Source organism: Neolamprologus brichardi, chromosome 22 (genome assembly GCF_056152115.1).
Source record: "Neolamprologus brichardi isolate AB-2024 chromosome 22, ASM5615211v1, whole genome shotgun sequence".
NCBI lineage: Eukaryota > Metazoa > Chordata > Actinopteri > Cichliformes > Cichlidae > Neolamprologus > Neolamprologus brichardi.
In genome coordinates, this window is record NC_142124.1 from 30601674 (window position 1) to 30626296 (window position 24623).

At 43.6% G+C, this 24623-nt stretch overlaps 1 protein-coding gene across 1 annotated transcript; it reads right to left on the bottom strand.

Moving 5' to 3' along the window:
• Positions 1-4965: 4965 nt before the first annotated feature.
• On the bottom strand, positions 4966-24354 carry nsun2 (NOP2/Sun RNA methyltransferase 2). Its single transcript, XM_087834994.1, has 19 exons — positions 24153-24354; positions 23558-23715; positions 23244-23348; positions 23059-23164; positions 22861-22932; positions 17007-17091; positions 16704-16896; positions 16077-16151; positions 15782-15912; positions 13649-13722; positions 12362-12492; positions 11766-11862; positions 11394-11605; positions 11151-11243; positions 10930-11065; positions 7694-7774; positions 7083-7221; positions 5797-5836; positions 4966-5688 (listed from the first exon to the last, which is right to left on the bottom strand). The coding sequence occupies exons 1-19, from the start codon at positions 24216-24218 to the stop codon at positions 5367-5369; spliced, it is 2316 nt and encodes a 771-aa protein (XP_087691120.1). The 5' UTR covers positions 24219-24354; the 3' UTR covers positions 4966-5366.
• Between the last annotated feature and the right edge of the window lie 269 nt (positions 24355-24623).

Consider the following 24623-nt stretch of genomic DNA (forward strand, 5'->3'; position numbering starts at 1 on the left):
ATTTAATGTTTAAAAATGAGATAATCAGACAAAAACAAAGTTTAGCGCCAATTTTGGTATTTTAAAGACTGAAAAACAAAAACAAAACCATGATTACAAAATAATAAATCTAAGCAGAAGAAACACTTTTCCACATCATTATGAACCTAATATTTCGAGTACGTATACATTACCTACCAGTTCTACTCTACATCTCCAAATGGCACAACAAGTTCAGTGGCTAGAATAACATAAAAACAACAAACCTCATGTACAAACAAGAAGTCTCACTTTAAGATAAACTGTAGGTTTATGTCTGTGTCTCATGCAGTTTTGGTTAAAACGTGTTTTTTATTCATTCACTGAAGTTACTCACACTGAGTAGAGTATCCAGAATTTTTCTCAAGAGTAGCAATACTTTTTTCTAAAAGGTTAGTCGGGTGATTGTAACTGATTATATGTAATTAGTTACTACCCACCTCTGCTGGCCACTCACAGAAAGCCAAAGCCTAATATTCAAGCTTCTTGTTACCTCTGATAAAAACTGAAACAGAACAATGTCTCTGTAGCTGCTACAACTTTTCACATCCGATGCACTGCTGGTGCAGTTTTTCCACTAGTTATCCTGCTTTTTGTATGGTTAAGAAATGATGAACATCATTAATAAAGGATGAAGGGTTTCTTTACTCCTATGAGGACATTTTACTAAACCTTTTAATCTGCACCACAGTGCAGGAAGGGTTCACAGACACCAACTATTCTAAACTAAAAATGCTCCCTGAAAATACAAAAACTGTGGAGGACGAGAAACATCAGTCAGACAATTGTTTCAAACCTGAAACCAACGACCTCTCTGACACAGAAACATGAGACAAAAGGGAGAGACTGGCAGAAAACAACCACAGAACTCGAGTGTTGGGTTACATTAAAGTCATCGCACTGCTGGAAAATCTCAGTGAATCACACAAAAAAACAACAAAGCACAACAGCGCTCCAGTAAAATTGGCGTTCTCAGGGAAAACCGAGAGCAGCAGCTTAAACTGAGTTGACAGTATGAGAACATTTTAGAGTGGGAGCTTTTGGGAGGCCGGGAGTGTTTTTGCAAAGCTCCTCTGAGGGAGAAAGATAATCAAAATGGAAAGACATGGTTAGTTGTATGAATAAGGTTTGAGACAAGGACTAAATGGAAATTTAACTGCAAAGTAAAAGGCAAACAGGGAACAGTGGGGAGCTACGGTAGGAGAGGAAGGAAAAGACGATATAAAGTTAATGTGTGTCCCTGAGCACAGCTGATGTTATTACCAGCATTATTAAGCTGGCAGTAAACGTCACAGCTAAAAGGCAAAAGGCATCACTCAAGCTGCCAAAACGCACACACTGGACTGAGAATCAGTAACGACTTTTGCCTCATCTTCAAACCTTTCGCTATCGCTCCGATTCAATTTATTCGTCGGCACCTTTTCTCTAAACCTCCATCCACGCTCCCATCTCTCGTCATCCTCTCAAGGCTGTTATCATTTCCAAACTCTTTCCAATTTCACGTGCAATCCTGCCTCGGCCTGAAAAAAATGAAGCATTTTTCCTTCCCATCTTTCATCCTTGACTGATAGCATTTTAATGAATACAAACCTTTAACGCATTAAATTGAATGTCAGTACTTTAACCACACACACTGTTAATCCTGTAGATCTGTGTCTGTGAAACTACCATAAAACGTTTCATGTCCAACAGACTGTATATAAAGGATGGAAGTGCAACTAATGCGACACTCGCTGATTTCCACACTCTCCATTGTGAAGACAGTGTTAGCGATTTGGTTGCTGCAATTCTGGCTCTTTGGAAGCAGAAGTGACCATATTTAGATAAGGTGGTGATGTGCTCGATTTTCAGCTACCAAGCTAGCTAGCATTACTGGCTAACAATCCCAATGGTCGTGTCCAAATTCATGGGCTGCATCCTCCTGCGGCCGCATTTGTAGACCGATTACGTCACAGCGACGCGCCGAAGGCTGTCCAAATTCCTAGACTCCTCCGAATGCAGCCGACAAATGCGTCCTCCTTTTCCCTGAATTTGAAGGATGGGTCGGGTGTGTCCTTCGTGGCCTACCATATCCCAGAATTCATAGCGCGGCCCAGCCAAACTCCAGTTTCCAACAATGGCGGCCGCTACTAAGTTTTAAAATTACTCTTACTAATCTTTCTGGGTCACAAAATAAACTTTTAACATATTTTCAGGTGAGAAAGTAGCTGTGTAAACATCAAATATCTGCTCGGTTTATCAAGATATCGCATATTTGCAAAAGTGCTTCGACGTTTTCGGAGACGTCTGCTACCCACCAGCTCGACAGCTAGCCGGGAGCTCGAGGGTCACTGATACGGCCGAGAACGGCACAACTCCCGGCACATCATTTTCAGATCACCGCGGACTTTCGCTACTCAGGTTAAACGTAATATATAAGTCACTTAGACAACCTAAAAATGTTATTGTTGGGCTTTTTTCAGTGTTTTGTTTGTTCGTGAGTCAATCGGTTTGGCTAAGATTAAAGTTATTAGATTAGATTAGATAAAATAAAACTTTATTAATCCCCCGGGTGGGTTCCTCCTTAGTTTTCACACAGCTGACTAAACGTCAAATAGAAAACTGATTAAACAGAAGTGTGAGACGGTCGAGAATTTACTCCAGTGTCCTGTTATATGTTAGATAGCAAGGAGCAGACGGCTGAGTTTATTAAACTCCACAGAGACAGCGGTGACGCTAATCAGAAGGCTAGACCGTCCCATTTCCCAGCCGTTTACTTCCAGCCTACCCGACCTTCTGAGGACCCGGCCCACGTAGACCGCGAAGGCCGGGTCCTCAGGAGGTTGCAGCCCACGAATTTGGACACGACCAATATGTATTATTGTCGGTGGCCATTTTGTTTATTATTATTATTCCTCTGCTAACTAGTTTCACACCAGTTGCCATTCGTGCACTGCGTGCTTTTCTTCAGATTTGTGAAATTTTGTACAGTTCCTGAAATATTCTACTGTTTCTGTCGGTAGGTTGACTTTGAATAGAGAGACCAGCCTCTCTCAATTTTCTGCTGTGGGGGGAAATTGGGCCGATGTTCTCCCACACTGCTTACCCTACAGACACCGATGTCACACATCTTTTTTTTCACTGTACTTTCTACTTTTTCTGTTATTTTTACTCAAATCTACAACCATTATTTTAGCCTCAAAATGTAGCTACAGTTGCCTTCTTTCACACAAACACTTCCTCAGAAATATATACTTTTTGAACAGAGCCATTTGTTTCAGAGGAATACCGTCCTGCGCTCCCATTCACTCCCTGTTTAATTTTTCCAACCAGTTTTGGAGAGAAAGAAAATAAACTCAGTTTTGAAGTTGCTCTCCTAACCTGAACTGAAGCACTAAAGACACATCAAAATCCACAGATGTGTAGAGCATCTTGTCAGGATGCTCACACCTTTTAAAACCCACCAGAATCACGTTCTGTTTGTAATAGGAGTGGAAAGCACTTTTTTCATATACAAGTATTATTTGTGGATTGGTCGGCCTGTGTCTGGCCACAGTCCTGCTTCCTCCACATAAGTGGCACACCTTCCACGGACTGATATGTGTTTTGTCACGAACTCTGTCTCATAACAAACATTTCAAACGACTTATGAAGAAGAGCATCTGCGACTGCATATATTGAACCTTAAAGCAGATGAGCTACAGCAGCAGAAGAGCATACCGAATACCACCAGACCCAAATTTACTAAGCCTCGCCAAAATTGCACAACAGAAAGCTGGAAAACCATTTCCTGGTCTGATGAGTCTCAATTTCTGGTGCAACATTTGAAAGAATTTGGCGTAAACAACATGGTCCGACACGTGCAATCCTTTAGGACCACAATGTACCAGATAACCAGTACAAGGCTAAACATGTCCATCACTGATGTTCGGTGATGTCTGTGGGGACTGTTTCGCTTTGGCTGCCAATCTCAGAAACGTGAGTGCGTCAGTGTTTAGTTCTTAACATCGAACACCAGCTCCTATCCCATACTTGTCCCCTTTTACCACTGCAAACACTGTTATTACATACCCACAGCTTTAGGAAGTGACATGAAAGCTGCTTTCCTGAAAGGTAATACCCAGCGCTCTGCACTTCAGAGGTCACGGATGAAAAAGAAGAACGGATTAAGGACAGTTTGGAGCAGAAAACAAGAAAAGCGGAGGAGTGCAGGATGCTCTCTGTGGTCCCTCTGTTCTATCAGACAGAGGTAAGGGGGCTGGTTGTCATGCCAGCTGTTGTCATGGCAGCTGGACTGAGTAATAAACATAAGGAGGAAATGTCCAGCCAGCCAGTGAAGTGAAGGCGCCGTGGCAACCGCTGCCTGAAATGTGGTTTGATTTTGTGTTTGACCTTCGCTTTAGGAAGTGTACTTGTTGAAACTCAGCATTGTGATGCATCAGTGTTTAAATACTTTTCTCAAATAACATTGAGACATCTACAGGAGGCTTTTTGGTCATGTCATACACACTTTTTGTTTTTTTTAACCTTTTTGGACCAGAGTGAAATCCCACCCCCGCCTAACTTTTAATCTTAAGGATTCTTTTCTCCACTCCATAAAATAAATGAATGTGTGTAGCTATCACCAAGCTTGCCAGCATCAGATTTAATTTGGCACATCAGCCTCTAATCCAAATGTGGCTCCTTAAAACCGACAAGGTGGATGTGGCCATCTCTTATTTACAGTCTATGCCCCAGCCTCTATGCCCGTTCTGCAACCACAGCTGGAAACTTGTTACTTGTTCATTTTTATTGTCTTTGATATCTGGAAACCACAAGCATGTCACTGAAAGTAACTTACCTGCAAGAGTTTATTTAATATCCAACATTCACCATCTACTTCTAATCAATCCCTGCTCGAGCACCCTTGTACAGATCAGCAGAGCCGCATTAATCTTAAAGTGAAATCACTTGACTAGTGACACAGTGAACCTTTTAAGCATTTAATCAGCTTCGCACTTCTGCTTAATTACAGGTGTAAAAAATAAAACAGCAATTAATAGAAACCTGAATGTGAGCAATTGAATGAAATGGATCTGTTCCACTCATTGGTGGAATATATTTGTTAAAATGCAAAAAAAAAGTTTATAAAATAACATAAGCCATTTAACTAAAATGCTGACTCCTAGAGAGGCTCCAATAAATGAAAAATCCCACGGGAGTGCATCTCTGGGAGGGAATCCTTGTGCACTGGCAGTGTGGTGAGCAGAGGAACCCGTAGCGGTGCGTTACCCTCCTGTACCACAGCGTGTGGTTGTGGACCTGGTCAACAGCTCTTAAAGCTCCGATACGTCAGTCAGTCCTTTCTCATTACGATCGCCTTCACGCTCTCAGCTGCTCGTCTCTTTGTCACCACAGTCGGTCTTTGATTCTGATGATCCATTTTCATTGCCGTTCTCCAAATCCACCTCTTTGTCTGCTGCTCTTTCCTCTTCCTGCTCTTCGTCCTTCTCTGCCGCATCCTCTGCTTCCTCCTTTCCGTCCTTTTCTCCATCACTCCGTTTCTGCCCGAGGCCCTGTTTGTCTCTGAAGACCTCCACACCTAACATTCGGAGGTAATGAAACCTCTCGTTGCGGGGGACGAATGCTCGGATGGACGTCTTTCCCCTCCAGCCACACAGCTGGATGGGACACTGAGGTTCCCCCGGGTTACTGAAAAATAAAGGACGACGGTGGGTCGCACAGTTTAACCAAACAAAAAACAGGCTCTCACTTCAAAATGCAAACATCAGAAACACTAAAAACATGTTACAAGCTTACTTTGGGTTTGGGATGTACTTCAGCACAATGCTTCCCATTCCTGTGGAGAGAAAACTAAAGTTTTACAGGAAGTAGAGCAGGGCGATATGACCAAAAATATTTATCACGATATACATTTAAAAATTTGTGATAACGATATAACTGACGATATAATTGACACTAGTCAAAATACTTTACAACTCCACAACTTTATTAGTGCAAAAAACCCCATCAATGTATTTTCACTTAAACAAGCAGCTGTTTATGTGCATTAAAGTTATATAAAAATTTAACTGTGCAAATGCAAATTCTTTGCTGACAGTTTAACCAAAAGACATTTCCAGTGGAATTTGGCCGACATATCCTCAGCATAACCATGTATAATATCCACAAAACTTAAAAAGAGGTTATACACACACAATACGGTAATATTATGTTGAAGCACAGTACGTATCACTCCGCGAGGCTCCGCCTACGATAGCCGTAATGCTCTGACAATCCATCAAGCGGTGCGGCTTCGTAGCTTAGCAAAGTCGTACTAAAACATTTGAGATTTTCGAGCGCCGTGTACATAAAATCGTTTCGAGGTCAGTAAACACAACCAGAATTCATACATAACACTCGGGATTATAAGGGGCTCTGTCGATGCCCCTTATAAAGGATTGATTTTAAGTGCGCGGTATTTTCCAAACAACACGGTAATAACGACGGCCCGCTAGCATGCGCTACCAAAAATAGTGCTTTGTTGTGTATCTGACGGACGGAAGCTAAACCAGTTCCACCACTGAAGTTGCAGCATTTTTAAAAACCAGTTCTGGTTCATCCGTTTCATTTAACGATCCACTTTCGCTCTTCTCATTCTCCGTCGCCGCATGTGCGTATGTAAACAAAGACACTGCGCATGTGCGTTTTACCCATATTCTATCGCAATATTTCATTTTCCTATCGTTGCCCAAAATTACACCGGTATTACCGTGAACAGTATGATATAGCCCAGCCCTAACAGAAAGTAGAAAGTGATACAACCTATTGTGACGTTAGGTTATACGGCAGGAAAACATACATAAAATATGACCACTGACAGGTGACATGAGTAACACTGTGGGTGGGTGGGATATATTAGAGTGGAAGTGGGAATTTGGTCAAAGTTGATCTGTAAAAATATTTTTTGATGAGAATTACAGATTCCATTTTCACTTTCATTTGCCATAAATGTATATCTAAGGCAATTTAAAGACCAGTGTGCAGCCTGCATATATTTTCCCCGAACACACACAGTTGGAGAGCATATCTATGTTTGACTGTACCAATTTTCTGGGCCTGTGCATGCGCTTCATCCTCCAGCTTGCTGAGGTAGGGGTTCTCCTGGGTCAGCAGCACTTTGATGTCCTCCACACTCACCCTAATGATCCTGGAGCGTATATATGGCTGCAGAGTGTAAATACCCTGGTAGGACACAAAGTACATGTGGCTGACAATCGGCACAAAGAAACTCTTTCCAGTTACACGCAGCATATAAAATGAATTCATTATCAACTCGTTTGAGTGTGAGATCGGCCGTCTGGCTCACTTGTTATTCGGCTACAGCTCTGCGTTGGCCACAGTAAAGACAGCAGGAAGGATTTCTTGCATGTTTGAATATTAAATTAAATGTATTATAACCTCAAAGTATATTTAAGTTGATAAAATAATAGAACTATTAAGTTTTTGTGCATCGCGTCACTGATGAATGACTGATCAGTCTCCAAATCATTCAGCTTTTAGTCAAGATGACAGCCAAAGAAGAAATGGAAACGCAGATTTATATACAGGACTGAACTGTGTGACTGCCTAAAAACTGTGTGTGTGTGTGTGTGTGTGTGTGTGTGTGTGTGTGTGTGTGTGTGTGTGTGTGTGTGTGTGTGTGTGTGTGTGTTACCTCCTGAGCCAGTCTAAAGGCACAGCCAAACTCCTCCCCTTCACTATTGCGAGACCACACCTTCACCCCTGTGTTTATGACCTGAGAGACAAAAAACAGAGCGTAATGAACCACGTCCATATAAAAACACCACACTGAAATAAACAGAAAAAAGAGACAGGTTATTTAAATTCCAATCAGTGACTAATTATGTTTCTTGTAGCTTTCCTGGTGATGCAATTGTAATTACACTGAACTGTCTTCCTCCAGGCAACGACTGTACAAGACATCGGCACACAGCCAGCCGGTCTCTGGTGTCCCAGCAGGTGTGGGAGCAACTGTGTCTGTGATTTGCATAGTAAAAACTCTACCACACACATGCTGTTCTTTTTATAAGGGAACTAAAGTCAATTTAATGAGACTACTGAGCTAAAGGTGATCCGCAAGGCTTCAATCATCAGGCCTAGAGACTGGTCGGCAACCCCCTGGCAACTGATTGACGAGTGGTTGCTGGAGGTTGCAAAGGTGCTGGTGCACCAAAAACCTCAAATTCACCTGTAGTTTGCATGGAAGACACCAACTTGTATGCAAACACTCATGTTTTACTCTCAGAGCTGACGTGAAACTTGAACAAAATCAAACTGGAAACAGAAAATGTTCTAAAAATCTACTGGCAACCTCCTACCGACCAAAGTAATCACAGTGTGGTTTCCGGTGCACCGAATGCACTTTTCCCTAGTTACAGGTGGTTGCCAGTCTCTAGGCTTGTTTCACCAAGGTGCAATCAGCGCTCAGGTTTTCCTGTGGTGCTGTTTACATGTCAGGATTATTTTGGTGTGAGCTGAACGTTATTGGAGATGCCTGCTGTAGAAATGTTTGCCTTCTCTTGAACATAATGGAGCCAGAGGCCTGTATAGTAAAGCGAGGCTGTGAAGGTGATTCACCTCTTAGCAGGATATATCACGACCGTACCTTCATGTTCCAGATAAGAGGGCTGCAAGTACAAAACAACCATCTACTCCCTAATCGGTCCTCTAGAAAATAGTCCCCTCATTCCTGGAAGACTCCTCAGACTTCTGTGTACAGTGAGCCTAAAAGCCTTAGTCTAAAGACCCGATGCCAACACAGGTCCTACTTACCAATTAGAAACATGTTCTGATGTTTATTTTTTAATTTCTCAGACCATTTAGCGCCCGCTGAAAGAATGAGGCTGAATTTCACCATTACAATGCACTGAGCATCTCATTAACTCAGCTGTAATTTTAGTCAGATACTTTGTGTCTTAATGACGGTGCTCTGAAATCTTTACATACACTTTTTCTTTTGTTGCCAGATTTAAACAGATACTTTATAATCATGCTTTTCTAGTTTTACTGACCACTCAAAGCCTTAAGTATACAAACACTAATACTTGCTTTTAAAATGAAATAGGCCTACAGATTATGCATGTTTTTTTCTCACCACACATACACAAATGGCCTGGTATTTATACAGTGCTTTTTTCTTTTTTTTAAAAAAAAATCTTCCATCACTACACTGTAGGGCTGCCACAAACGATTATTTTGATAGTCGACTAGTCACCGATTATTTTTGCGATTAGTCGACTAATCAGATCATCATCCATTGGACGTAAAATGTACAGCTTATTGCACCAGCAGCATCTGCTCTTATATAACTATCATTAGCTTACAGCTTTAAGTGTTTAAGGTATGTGCTAACTAAAAATAAAGACAAGATGATAGTTTATTAAATTTCAATGAAGTTTGCAGATTGTTTCTGTGAAGTTTAATAAACTCCTTGCTATCTAAAATATAACAGGACACCGGAGTCTATTCTTGAGCATCTCACACTTCTGATAATCAGCTGTCTGCTTGACGTTTATTCAGCTGTGTAAAAACTATAACTTTAATCTCAGCCAAACCGATTTACTCAGGAACAAATAAAATACTAAAAAAAGCCAAACAATAACATTTTTAATTTATCTAAGTGACTTATATATGTTTAACCTGAGTAGCGAAAGACTGCAGTGGGTTTGAAAACGATTTGCCGGGAGTCCGGTGTTCTCACAGCTCTAGTGAGCCTAGCCCCCGGCTAACTATCGAGCTAGTTGGTAACAGACGTCTCCGAAAACGTCGGAGCGCTTTTGAAAATTTGTGGTGTCTTGATAAACTGAGCAGATATTTGAGGTTTACACAGCTACATTCTCGCCTGAAAATATGTTAAACGTTTATTTTGTGACCCAGAAAGAATAATAAGAGTAATATTAAAACTAACTAGCTGCCGCCATTGTTGGAAACTGAGCTGGGCTGCACTATGAATTCTGGGACAGAGCTTCTTCTTCTTCGGGGTTTAACTGCAGCTGGCATCCTTGTACATGCAGTGCTGCCATCTTCTGTTTCAGTCCGTTATTACACTCTTAAATCCTACTACTTATTCCTGCGTCTTTTGTGATCTTACAAAGCTTCAAACAATGCGTCGACTATTAAATTAGTCGTCGACAATTTTGATAGTCGACTAATCGTGGCAGCCCTACTACACTGTGGACCATATTCATCCATTTTTATCCATCACATACACACCAACACACCAGGATATCTGAATGACAGCAATCTGGGTTTCAGCATCTTGTCAAACAACATCTAACCCGGCCTTCATGAGACAATCAACAGACACCCTCCGCATTTTTCACCGGTCATATACTGCACTACATGACAGGTTAGGTGAAGGCACTCCACACCACACACGTTTACTCCCACTATGTTAATGAGAAAGTAGACGTTTCTGCACACGATCGCTCCAGAACTGAGCAACTCGTAAACAGGACAACAAACCAGAGGAAAAATATGAAAATTAAGATCTTGAGGTTTCCTGTTCCTTTAAGACAAAGTGACTAAAAATTGAGAAACAACAAACACCGGGGAGAACAAAGAGCCCGAGTCCCCACATTGCCACCTGTGCAGGTCCTGCAGGGTGGAGGACCAGAGGGATTTGGGAAAGGAGAGGCTCCCATCTGTTTAAGCTGCTTCCCTCACACAGAGACAAACACACAAAGAAAGGAAAAATAACAACAACACAACCAACCAAACAGATGAATCAATGTAAAGCCCATAAATCAGCACTTAGGTAAACATAATGCTTCTTCCTCCAGAGGATCGATACTCGATACACTGTCTCAGGACATAACTGATTATGGATTGGCTGTATCAATTTTCAAAAACACAAATGTTTCATCTTCATTATCAAACACGTGGGCCTACCTTCATGCGTTCGCTGTTATTGAGCAGGACATTACGGAGCTCTTTGGACACCATGTACAGGTTCCTCTTCTTGCCCTCATGGGTCCGAGTCAGGACGTTGAGTTTGGGGAAGTCGGGAGACAGATCATAGAAAGACCTAGAGGAAAACAGGAAACACGCATTTATGCTGCAGAAAAATGTTGAAAACACCTATTTTACACTGAAGACAAGGGTGCACTTACTGTATGGTGGTGAAGACGGGGTCATCATCACTTAAGAACACAAAGGGGTCTTCTTTATATCCAAACAGCCTCATCTTCTTTGAGGGTGGAGGCCTGAAAAAGGACAGATACAAAATGTTTACTTACATTTTAAAGCTTGTTTGTGGGTCCAAAACTGCTTTTGTTTTGTTTTTTATCTGTATTTGTAACCAGTTAATAGTCATAAGTTTCCATTTATTAGTTCATGAGCTCAGTGCGACTCACCCACACATCCCCTCTGGTTTAGCATCCTGACCCACAGAAGCTCCTTTGGGCGTCTCCTCTGCCTCCTTGTCCACTTTTTCCTCTTGGCTGTTCCCCTCCACCTTCTCAGTGGAACCTTCAGGGGGGAGATGTGGAGTGTCTCCTGGTGACGGAGCCTCCTTGGAGCTGCCGGTTTGGGCAGCTGAGCTCAACAGCTTGGAGTCTTTCCTCAGCTGGAGATGGAAGAGGAGGAGAGTGAACGGACAAAGAAAAAACAGAGGAAGCTCCAGATGTGGTTAATAACCCGACCAGGTGGGCGAGGTGAGGTGAGGTGAGGCACGTGGGGTGGGGGGCAGAAGGGGGCATCGTGCGTGAGTGTTTAAGATGAAGTACCTTAGGATATCTTTTGTTCCAAGGCATCGGGGCTTTCTTCACCAGCACAGCCACAAAGAAACCTCCAGTGTTCTGGTGATGTGGCAGAATCCTCATACTGCCATAAAACACACACACAGAGAAAAATTAATAAAAAAAATGAATAAAATCACAGCTTGGGGTTTGATAGAGCCCCCTGCTGTGAAAACAGCCTTAATCAACATGTGACAACAGCTCCCTCTGCTGCCAATATCAAGTCATTGTGAGCACTGACGCTTAAACATGACATCATCCTCCGTAATGTGAGGGTGGCCGGTGCGCCTGCATCTACTGCACACTGGATGTAAGTTTAAAAAGCACAGTTTACGGTGGTGAGAGGTGACGGTGTAGGATGCTCTCTACTGTAGTCCCTGATTTCACAATTCTGTAAAATTAAATTCTGTATTTTAACGATTCTTGAAAGAAATCAGCCAAAACAAAGCAGGCTAACAAACGTTTTAAGGACACTAAGATCGAACACTTTAATAAGCTATTTCACACCATTTTTAAGAGAACACCTTCAATTCTAAAACGCATTAGCATGGACCTGCATCTGTTTGTCTGGACTGCTCACTTACCATCTCTCCAGATGAAAGCTTGCCAGTTTCTCTGGGTCTTTTTGCGGGAACATGGTGGGTCGGATCTGCGTATGACGACTACTCGGGACCTCTGACCAGTCTGTGTACCACTGGCCTTCTTTAGTCATCAGCTACAAAGAAACAGAAATAGTCTGGATACAGATCTACAATTCAAAAGTAACGACTGGCATTAAAAAAAAAAATTACCGTAATGGTCGGGCTATAAGCCGCTACTTTTTGCACAAGCTTTGAACCCTGCGGCTTTTAGTCAGGTGCGGCTTTTCTATGGATTGTCCATGATTTTTGTGATATCGTAGGAGGATTTGTTTTGTTTGTTCCGCTGTTGTACGGCACTACGTTGCCTGGCGGAAGGGCATGTGATCAGACACACAGTATCGGGGTTCAAGAGTGGTATGTTGGTCACATGTCCATCCGCCAGGCAACATAGTGCCGTACAAGTAGCACGAAAAACAAACTTCAAAGTAGCGCTACGCATTCAGCGGGAGGCGTGGATGATGAGCGGCGATAAACTTGCGAAAAGCAAGTTATGCTCAACTCCACCGGTGGAATCTGACAGCGTGGAAAAGTGTGAAAACATCCACGATCACCAACGGATTTCGAAGGGCTGGACTGCTACATGATGGAGAGGAGGACACCGCCACGGCCCTTCAGAGGGTGCTCGACTCTGACACTGACAACGAGGATTTGTTTGGTTTTGAAAGTGACAACGAAGAAAAGAAGCGGAGAGTGGATGACGAAGCCATCCTGAGCCTGTTCGTTTCCGACACTGGAGAAGAGGACTTTGGTGGTTTTAGTGCGCAGGAAGAAGAGAAAGATGGTGGTGAATGACTGACTTTTCTTCTTGTTAAAGCCGTGTCACTGCACCTGAGCCTAAAAGGTAGTCCCAATCTATTTTTCTGGTGTGCTGTAGGTTATTGTTATGTACTACATTTGTTACTCGTTTATGAAGCACAGTACATGTTTGGTACTTGTAATTACCGCTACTTGTGCATATACCTAAAAAGTTATGCAAATATGTACCCGTAACTTGTTTTTCAAAATATTAATAAAAGGGGTGTGTCTCCAAACAGCCATCTCTTTCCTGACAATTCCCTTTGTGCATATTCTCTTACATATGATAAGTCAACATTGAAACACCTGCGGCTTTTAGTCAGGTGCGGCTAATGTATGTACAAAACAGGATTTCCCCTGATTTTAGCTTGTGCGGCTAATATTCAGGTGCGCTTTGTAGTCCGGGAAATACGGTAAATAAATAACATCCAGTACCTTCCAGGAAGTGACCCCAGGCATCCACTTCAGCCCCGGCAGGTCAGCTGAGCAGTCAGCCAGCTCCAACGCTCCTGGTAACATGAAGCAAGAGAGCAGCCAGTCTTCATAAGACATGACATTTACACATAACTTCCATAAAACACAAAGTGAAATATTTAGCCTGTTGAAAATTGACGAGCTGAGGTGTAGCTGCTGACACGGACAGATCATTCCCTGTGGATCTGACACGGATGAACTTTAGGGAATGTCCACGCTCATGTATCCTCTCAGGTTATGACAGCATAATTACATATTACCAACACACAACTGAATGCAAGGTATCCTGTCATGCATGCAAGAGAAAAACGGTGGTTTGATTACAGACTGTATTAAATGATGGACAAGCCACGGTGAAAAACTTGGTTTGTGAAGACGCATCTGGAACCGCGAGTTTGCCACTAAACCATGACTATGAGTTGCTCTTACAGATGCCACCAGAACTGATATCTCGAACAGCCACTTGTCAATAACAATGTAAACACAGTCTAAATGATCTCCTGCTCTTAATCTAAATTTGACAAACTCAAAGTAAACTTTCTCCTCTCTGCTATATACAGTACAGTATATACAGTACAGTATATACAGTACAGTATATAGAGAGCCGAGACGACAAGGCTTCAGCGCCATTCAGTGGAAAAGAACAATAAATGGAGAAACTAATCAGGAAGGCGGGCTCTGTGGTCGGCATGAAGCTGGACACTCTGGTGACAGTGGCAGAGAAAAGGACCTTAAAGAAACTGATGGACATTATGAACAATGCCGGGCATCCTCTGCACACGGTCGTAAACAATCAGAGGAGCCTATTAAGCGACAGGCTGCTTCTCCCAAAGTCAAGAACCAACAGACTTAAAAACTCCTTTGTCCCACACGCCATCAAACTGTTTAACTCCTCACTGGAGGGGAGAGGGAGGAGAAACAGGGGGACAAGGGAGGGCGAGAACAGCTGAGCTGTAGGTGCTTTTCTACACTGTGCAATATTTGTTTTTTTGTTTTTGTTTTGTCTTTTTTTCTTATATTCGACTGTGCAATAATCACTGTGCAATATACTCACTCAAATGAGCAATCCTATTTATCCATATTGTATATTCTGTATCTATATATGTGTATATATATGGTGTATTTATGCTTATATCCTTACTCTCATTCCCCTTAATGTATCTGTAACATGCAACTTCTTTCGGTGCTTTGCTACTGGAAACTGAATTTCCCGGAGGAACCCACCCGAGGGATTAATAAAGTTTCATCTAATCTAATCTAATCTAAATATAGGAAGAGTAAGAATAAACATACACTTTAGGACTAAGATAAGGAGAGTAAATATACACTTTGAGGTAAAAAGGCTTAATAACAGTCTAAAATTTACAACTGAAATTTAAAATGACCAACATAGCAGCTTTACAGTTTACAGTATGAATAAATAAAAGAATTCCTCGGTCGGGAAACCAAACAAAACAACATCTACGCCGTAGAAAAACAAACAAACTGTATTTTGCTGCAGCGCTATCAGCCGCTGCCTGCTCATGGCACCGCAGGAAGTACCATTTGACTTTAATTTACGAGATTCAGTTTAGAAAAGGAAATTTTGAAAAAAAGGGGGCACACTGGATTTACAAAAATGAAAAATGTGCCACCTTAAACTTGGTCAAAATTGTCAATGCTTTCTAATATTTAAGGAAATCTTAGAGATAACTTTGCAAGAGGGACTGTATCTGTCTAAATCTGACATCTGTATGTGAGCAGCTGACTTGGGTTTCAGTGTCTAAACACAATTTACGATGAATATTTGTCAATTTTTCTGTCACAAACCTAAGTACAAGTCATTGAGCCTCATTTACTAAGTGTGTAAACAAATGTCTGCATCCACCCAATTTATATCATCACCAATTTCTCTTCTTCACCTGGATGTAAACGTGTTTCCTTACTATGCAAATTGTTTTGTCCACAGTAAGAACGATTCCACACAAACATTAGTGAATGAGGCCATTATTTTATTATCAAACCCTCCACAGCAAAGCAGAGTGTATGAAACAGCTAAAACATTAATATGAATGCTGACCTCTTACTGTGTGACCCCGAACGTGTGTTTGTTACCTTCACTTTTCTCCAGCAGTGCTGCTATGACAGCCTCGTCCTCTATGGGGTTGAGTGAACAGGTGGAGTAGACCATCCTCCCTCCCACAGCCAGCTGTTCCACACCACGCACAGCGATACGCAGCTGGAGCCTGGTGAAAACACACACGTGTGCGCTCTGTAATCCTGCCAACGTCTTAAATTAAGACCAAAAGCGACACACTCCATTCCCTTGCTGTTTAGTCAATTTGCTGTACCACACGACTGCATTCCTGTGTTGTAGCTTAGGCGTGAGCGCGCGCTCTCCTCCACTCACCCGTGGAGATGCAGGCTGTTGCTGGTCGTCCATTTCTTCCACACGTCTATGTTCTTCCTCATGGTGCCATCCCCACTGCAGAGCACAGAGCAGCAACAGTCAGAACACCCACCTCGTCTTGGCCCGAGGCGATGAAACCTCCACGGAGCCTTTTTTCAACTTGTCATGGGGCAAATAAAATGTCTGCGAAGCACAAACTGTCTGCTTCTGTCTTCATTACTGCTTTTCCTCCCCTCCACGCCTCTCCCCTCCCTATGTTGTCTTTGGCAGGAGACTCCTGGCTTCAGCACTACAGCTGCCCAAACTCAGGCAGCATTTGCAAACCGAGGCAGTTCTGCTTTGGCCACAAAATGATGCTAAATTTCAAGAGATGAAAGATGTGGACAAATGTTTTGCCACCCTACTGAAACCTGAAGGTCACAAAGACACTAACAGCAACGTATGATGACGGTGCATTTGATGGAGAGTGTGGTACGTCATCTACATCTGCCTCATACAATCTGCTTTCCTGTCAAACACCCACACATGAATCAGAGCTTACTGATCATATTTTCACTGTTTTAGCAGCTTCGTAACCCCAACTCTCTGCATGAGCGATGCAGACATGTAGCGGATACGTCTGCTGACCTGCAGGGCACATCACACAGGATGCGGTCATAGAAGAGGACGTCCTTCTTGCCATTGGAGTTGATCTCCAGGGTGGGGATGCAGGAAGCGTCGTGGTTCACCACCATGATACAGGGGCTGTTGAGCCGCTTGGCTTGGTGCACGAGCAAGTAGCACCGCTTATTGTCCACGTCATTTGCAATGACAAAGCCCTCTGAAAGGTGGAGATCAGGTTTGAACTTATATACACTATTAATGCAAGAGAATCTTGGAGTTTTTTGCAATTTAAAGAAATAAAACATGGATTTCTTCCAGTTTTCCTACCTGGAAACGGCACATCCATGTCAGCATGAAGCATCTCGATCAGCTGGGCTGTCTTCGACCCTGGCGCTGCACACATGTCCAGGATCTGCATAGAAACGATCTTTTTAAACTTTTTTGTTACCAACACAGACTCCTGTGGGAGGACAATAAGTTCACAGTCGCTGAAGGACATTTGGCAGAGTGTAGTCTCTGCTAATCAGTTGTTCCTGTCCTGTGTTTTCCCATCTGACTGGCTCCCTAGCAAAACTGCTTTTGTGGCAGAACTCAACACAGACTTCAGCTGCCTCGTCCCACAGAGGAACCGACTCCAACTCAGTTGTCTTGCTTTTCTGCTGGTAACAGTCAGCCTTCTACTCTGGAGATCCTCTGTGAGCAAGAGGACCAATGTAACCAGAACACGGAGTGGGTGGAGAACTGGTTCGTGTGCCGACACACTGAGCTAATCGAGACTGTGGAACAAGGACAGAACAGCTAGATCTGACTGAGGATGAGAAATAGCTAACTATATTGCTCAGTTATCGTAACACAAATGAATGAATGAATGAAAGCTTTATTTGTCACACACAGGTTGCCCTGCTGCGAAATGGGGACCCCCCCCCCCCCCCCCCGACCTTACATGGGGTTACAAGTCGGAGATTGGTAGCGTTACAGAAAAACACCGAAATGTCCACACAACGGGGCGGTACAAGAGGAAAAAAAGAGACCTCCACTCATGCTGTGCTTCCATGGTAGGACAGCACGAGAACAGGAAACAAAAAAACTCCTCTGCACAAAAAAAGCACATGAATGTCCACGTCACAACATTATTAAGACATAACAAGCCACAGGGTTGGGTAGGGGATGAGGAGTAATCCCAGGCAACACAGCAGCAATCCTGCAACGGCGCCGTCTCTGCAGCGCGGGCCCAGACCCGCCTCGTGTTCCCGGGGGACAACAAGCATCGAAGGCGTTGGAAAGGGAAGGGGAGATGAGTGAGTGCTTATCAGTGTAAGTGTGTGTGTGTGCGTGTCCATAGTTCAGCTGAGACAGTGTCCTTCGCCCTATCAGGCTAAGTAAACAGTCCTCCAGCCAATCCAGGTGGCCTTGCATGGGATGGGGAGAATAGTCAAATCACAGTCGTTATCAGGGAGTGTTTGTTCGGCTTCAGCCTTGGGCCTATGCAGCTGGCGCCGTGGTGGTGTCTGCATTTTGATCCCGAATTTGTTGATTTTCTTTCCAAACGAGCAGCTCACGAGAATTTTCAAAGCTGATCTTTAACACTCTGATGCCGGTCTCTCGATCTCCCGTTGGAGAGCCGCGAGCCTCCCCATGATGGTATCAAACTTCTGATCCGTGGTGTTGTCATTCTTTTGATTCTGAGACCTCACAACTGCAGTGATCCGTTCTGTGATGTGATCCAACTTTCGCTCAAGGTTGTCATTTTGAGCAGGGCCCTCTCTGATGTATCCCACCATACGCTCAATGGTGTTGTTTTGAGCCTTCGCAGCAGCTGTAAGCGTCTCCAAGGTGTTAACCATGCTGCGTTCGTTGTGAGAGGTCGCGCCTCGTCCCGTCGATTCCAGCGGGCAGCCTTGGGGGGGTTTGAACAGCCGGTTCTGCTCTCTTATTTCTCCGATAAGTCAGGGCCATGCCAGCTCCGATCAGCAAGAACCCCGTTATCATGGTTCCGAATAGGTAGATATCTTCAGCGTCCTCGATCGACAGTCCCGCCAGGCACACGAGCCTCCATTTCTGCCACCCGTCCATCGTGTAACCGGCAGGGAAAGTCCCTCCAGGGCACTCGGGCTCTCCCGAGCCCAGACTTCTCGTTGAGAAGAGGGTGTCAATAGCATTCAGAGACCAGTTGATCAAATCCATAATTCTCTTTTAGGTTTTAGAGAACGACAGTGAGAGACTGTTCCAGGGAAAAGTAATGAACATGAGACAGACAAGGACACAGAGGCTAAGCAGGGAAGATAAGGGTAAGGAGGAGAGGAGAAAAGTGCGACCGCCTTCGCTGAGAGCCAAGAGAAAGGAAACTGGGATATAAAATATTTGTCAGGAATAAACTCTGTCCTTCATCTCAGGACTTCACACCTCTCAGCTCCCAGGCATCACACCCACCCCCGGCTTCTGTGGACTCCAACATACACCCCCTCCCCCAAAATCCACTCTTTCTATCTCAGCACTTCAAGTGAGGAACGAGCTTCGCAAGATCAAGGTGCGGAAGGCTGCAGGTCCAGATCTGTCAGCTCCAGGCTCCTGAGATGCTGCACAGATGAACTGTGTGGCATCCTAGGTTATCTGTTCAACCTGAGCCTGTCACTGGGGAAAGTACCACAGCTGTGGAAGACCTCCTGTGTGGTACCGGTACCAAAGACCTCCCATCCCAAGGACCTTGGCAGCTACAGGCCGGTAGCCCTGACATCACATCTGATGAAGACCCTCGAGAGGTTGGTTCTAAACCATCTGCGCCCTCTGGTGAGGTCTTCATTGGATCCGCTGCAGTTTGCTTACCAGCCTGGCATCGGGGTGGAGGACGCCATCATCTACCTCCTGCACCGAGCTCTGACTCACCTGGAGAAGCCTGGAAGCACTGTGAGGATCATGTTCTTTGATTTCTCCAGTGCTTTCAACACCATCCAGCCACGACTTCTGAGAGACAAGCTGGAGCTATCGGGAGTGGACCACCACATGTCCCAGTGGATTCTTCCTACAAAACTGCTCAAAGAAGTCCTGCCATTGATTAATTCTTCGATCTTATATATGATCAACCTATCTCTAATAATCGGCTATGTACCACAGGCCTTCAAGGTGGCTGCAGTTAAACCTTTACTCAAAAAGCCATCTCTAGACCCAGCAGTCTTAGCTAATTATAGGCCAATCTCCAACCTTCCTTTCATATCAAAAATCCTTGAAAGAGTAGTTGTCAAACAGCTAACAGATCATCTGCAGAGGAATGGTTTATTTGAAGAGTTTCAGTCAGGTTTCAGAGCTCATCACAGCACAGAAACAGCTTTAGTGAAGGTTACAAATGATCTTCTTATGGCCTCTGACAGTGGACTCATCTCTGTGCTTGTCCTTCTTGACCTTAGTGCAGCATTCGATACTGTTGACCATAATATCCTATTAGAGCGATTAGAACATGCTGTAGGTATTACAGGTACTGCACTGCAGTGGTTTGTATCATATCTATCTAATAGACTCCAATTTGTGCATGTAAATGGAGAGTCCTCTTCACACACTGAGGTTAATTATGGAGTTCCACAGGGTTCAGTGCTAGGACCAATTCTGTTTACATTATACATGCTTCCCCTAGGCAGCATCATTAGAAGACATAGCATACATTTTCACTGCTATGCAGATGACACCCAGCTCTATCTGTCCATGAAGCCAGATAACACACACCAATTAGTTAAACTGCAGGAATGTCTTAAAGACATAAAGACTTGGATGGCCGCTAACTTTCTGCTTCTTAACTCAGATAAAACTGAGGTCATTGTACTCGGCGCTGAAAAGCTTAGAAATATGGTATCTAACCAGATTCTTACTCTGGATGGCATTACCTTGGCCTCCAGTAACACTGTGAGGAACCTTGGAGTCATTTTTGACCAGGATATGTCCTTCAACGCACATATTAAACAAATATGTAAGACTGCGTTCTTCCATTTGCGCAACATCTCTAAAATTAGAAATATCCTGTCTCAGAGTGACGCTGAAAAACTAGTTCATGCATTTATTACTTCCAGGCTGGACTACTGCAATTCATTATTATCAGGATGTCCAAAAAACTCACTGAAAAGCCTTCAGCTAATCCAAAATGCTGCAGCAAGAGTACTGACAGGGACTAGAAAGAGAGAGCATATTTCTCCTGTTTTGGCTTCCCTTCATTGGCTTCCTGTTAAATCCAGAATTTAATTCAAAATCCTGCTCCTCACATACAAGGTCTTAAATAATCAGGCCCCATCTTATCTTAATGACCTTGTAGTACCATATCACCCTATTAGAGCACTTCACTCCCGCTCTGCAGGCCTACTTGTTGTTCCTAGAGTATTTAAAAGTAGAATGGGAGGCAGAGCCTTCAGTTTTCAGGCCCCTCTTCTGTGGAACCAGCTTCCAGTTTGGATTCGGGAGACAGACACTATCTCTACTTTTAAGATTAGGCTTCAAACTTTCCTTTTTGCTAAAGCATATAGTTAGGGCTGGACCAGGTGACCCTGAATCCTCCCTTAGTTATGCTGCAATAGATGTAGGCTGCCGGGGGATTCCCATGATGCATTGAGTTTTTCCTTTCCAGTCACCTTTCTCACTCACTATGTATTAACAGACCTCTCTGTGTTGAATCATTTAATCTCTGTCTCTCTTCCACAGCATGTCTTTATCCTGTCTTCCTTCTCTCACCCCAACCGGTCGCAGCAGATGGCCGCCCCTCCCTGAGCCTGGTTCTGCCGGAGGTTTCTTCCTGTTAAAAGGGAGTTTTTCCTTCCCACTGTCGCCAAAGTGCTTGCTCATAGGGGGTCATATGATTGTTGGGTTTTTCTCTGTATCTATGAAGCGCCTTGAGGCGACTTTTGTTGTGATTTGGCGCTATATAAATAAAATTGAATTGAAATTGAATACTGGACTACCTCACAGGCCGCCCACAGTATGTGAGGACACTGGGCTGTGTCGCTGGTCTGCAGTATGGGGGCCCCACAGGGAACTGTGCTGGCACCGTTCCTCTTCACCCTCTACACTGCAGACTTCTCCATCAACTCCCCACGCTGCCTCCTACAGAAGTTCTCTGACGACTCTGCCATAGTCGGCCTCATCACAGGTGAGGACGACTCAGAGTACAGACAGTGGACTCTGGACTTTGTTGACTGGTGTCAGCAGAACCACCTGCTGAACGCCGGGAAAACGAAGGAGTTGGTGGTGGACTTCCGGAGACGCAGACCCACCACACTGACACCGGTGAACATCCAGGGAGTGGACATTGAGATAGTGGACTCTTATAGGTACCTGGGTGTTCACCTGAATAATAAGCTAGACTGGAGCCACAACACTGATGCTCTTAACAGGAAGGGTCAGAGCAGACTCTACCTGCTGAGGCGACTGAGGTCATTTGGAGTCCAGGGAGCGCTTTTAAAGACCTTCTATGACTCTGTGGTGGCATCTGTCATTTTTTTACAGTGTTGTATGTTGGAGCAGCAGTTTATCGGCAGCTGAGAGGAAGAGGATGGATAAACTCATCAGGAAGGCCAGCTCTGTTCTGGGATGCACCCTGGACCCAGCGCAGGTGGTGGGAGACAGAAGGGCTCTGGCCAAAATAGCATCTCTGATGGACAGAGTCTCCCAGCCCATGCATGTAAATGTTGCTGAACTGCAGAGCTGCTTCAGTGACAGACTGCTGCATCCTCGATGCATGAAGGAGTGTTTCTGCAGCTCCCAGACTGTACATTAAGAACTGCTCCCAACAATCATAGATGTTTACATCTGCGCTATAACTGCAATAAGTTAATTAACTGATTCGCACTACAACCTGCTTTGCCTCTTATCTGTAGTTATTTTTATTGAATTTAATAACTGTACAGTACTCTCTGTATATAGTAACCACTGTCCTTAATGTAAATATGTAAGAAAAGTTGTGTATGTTTCTGTTCCGTGTCCTGTTTGTTTGTATATGTGTCTTTTTGGCTGCTGTTACAACCAAATTTCCCCTTGTGGGACAATTAAAGGATTATTCTAAACTCATAAGGGCCTAAGATTTTATTTATGAAACCATGTTCATCTGATTTATGCACACACTCCTCACCAGCACAGAGGGTAAATTTGCACACGAGTTTAAAACAGAGAAAAAGTTCAATTGCATTAAGTATAATAAAACTGCTTTTACCTTGTGATGGGGCTCAATCTTCAGAAGTAGAGGAGGGATCATGCTGACAGCTTCTTGTCGGCTGATGTTGCCCTGCGAGGACAAACAAAAGGAATGTCAGTCTCTCCACTTCTTTACCAACATCCTGACATGTTTGGGTTTTTTTAGCCCCTTCCACTGGTAACACAAATGTGATCTTTGGGACTGTGACTGACTCACCGACTCGGTCTCGCTGACCAAAAACTGGTGGAACTTCTCCAGCAGGGGAGACTTCCTTATGATCTTCCTGCTCATGTTGGTGTGCCAGGCCTGCTCATCAGGGTACCTGAAGAGGACAGTCCACAATCTGGTTTTAATTTGAATCGGTGCATCTTTTTAGTCTTGGGGAAAACATGATATATTACCAGCTGAGAGGCTGCGGAGCTTCGATCTTCTGACCATCGATTTCCAGCTCCTGAATATCCTTGAAATATTTTTCCTTCAGACAATGAAGGATCTCCTTGGCATGGCTGGAAAAGGAAATTAGTAGCATTTACATTAGGGATCTAATATTTCTCCTTATAAATGTAATTAATGATTAAGCATTTTCACCTTGTAATTAAAAGTGGAATTTCCATGAAAAAGTTCAGAACAACCTACAAAGGGGCACATACGTTCCAATGACAACCTCCTACATGGCGTTAAGCATGAGCCCAAGTTGTAGATCTGTCCAGCTCACCTCTTGTATCCAGTGATGCGGATGGTTGCTGGCAGAGGTTCCCTCATTGCTTCCATGAACTGTTCAAACTCCCCCTCAGGTACCAGACCTAGCTCCTTATAGTAGTTCTCAAACAGCTTGTTCTCCTTGATAATGTCAGCATACCCAGCTCCCCAACCCTGGGACAAACAAATATGTTCATGCAAACTAAGAGGAGACAAAATTGCTACACTGAATGTTGTTTGATAAAATCAAATTTAACTTTACTTGCTTATAATTTTGAGTAACAGCCTGAACAACATACCATACGATCTGTTACATTTAACTGTGGTGTCGTGCTGAATTTGGCCTATAGTACAACAAGCTGTTCACATATATAAAGATATACAGATCTTTGTTCAAAAGGGGGAGAAAAAGGAAAATGGTGGTCACACATGGCTTTGAAAACAGCACGGTAACCAGCAGCAGTTTATATCTGCTACTTTCAGTAAAGGTAACAGATATAAATTATCCCTGCAGTCGCTTCCTTTCTGCAGTTACTTTATTTAAACGTTCATGTGCGGCGTGGCTAAACACAAACACTAGCTAGTTTGTCTGGAGCAGGAGTTTTACTTACAGCGGTGTCTCTGCTGTCCCTGCCAGCATTCTGGTTTTTCTGCCGCTGTCTGCTTCTTTTCCCCATGTTGGAATAGCAGACAACTCTGGAGAAAAGTCTGCGGAACAACGTGGTGACTGGACGCGAGCAAAACAGAGCTGTTGCTCAGCTAAAGTGTAAACGTGCAAGGCGCCTGATGATGGACAGGCTGTGTATCCACGGAACGTGCTGCTCTGACGCACGTGAATGAGGACCCCTTGAGGTGGCCGCAAAATCTGCCTGAAAGAAAGCAGAAACGCTTCAACGAGCCGGTCTGCACTTTTCTGAAATATTATTTTTACAAAAATAAAGTTTAAATTGTTTACGTGAAACTTTGCAACCATAAAAATTGAATTATATAAAAGACATTGTTCTAATTTCTTGTTTACTATATGACTACATTCCAGCTTGAATGACGATGACCGAATTTGTATAAATATGTTTTTCTAAATT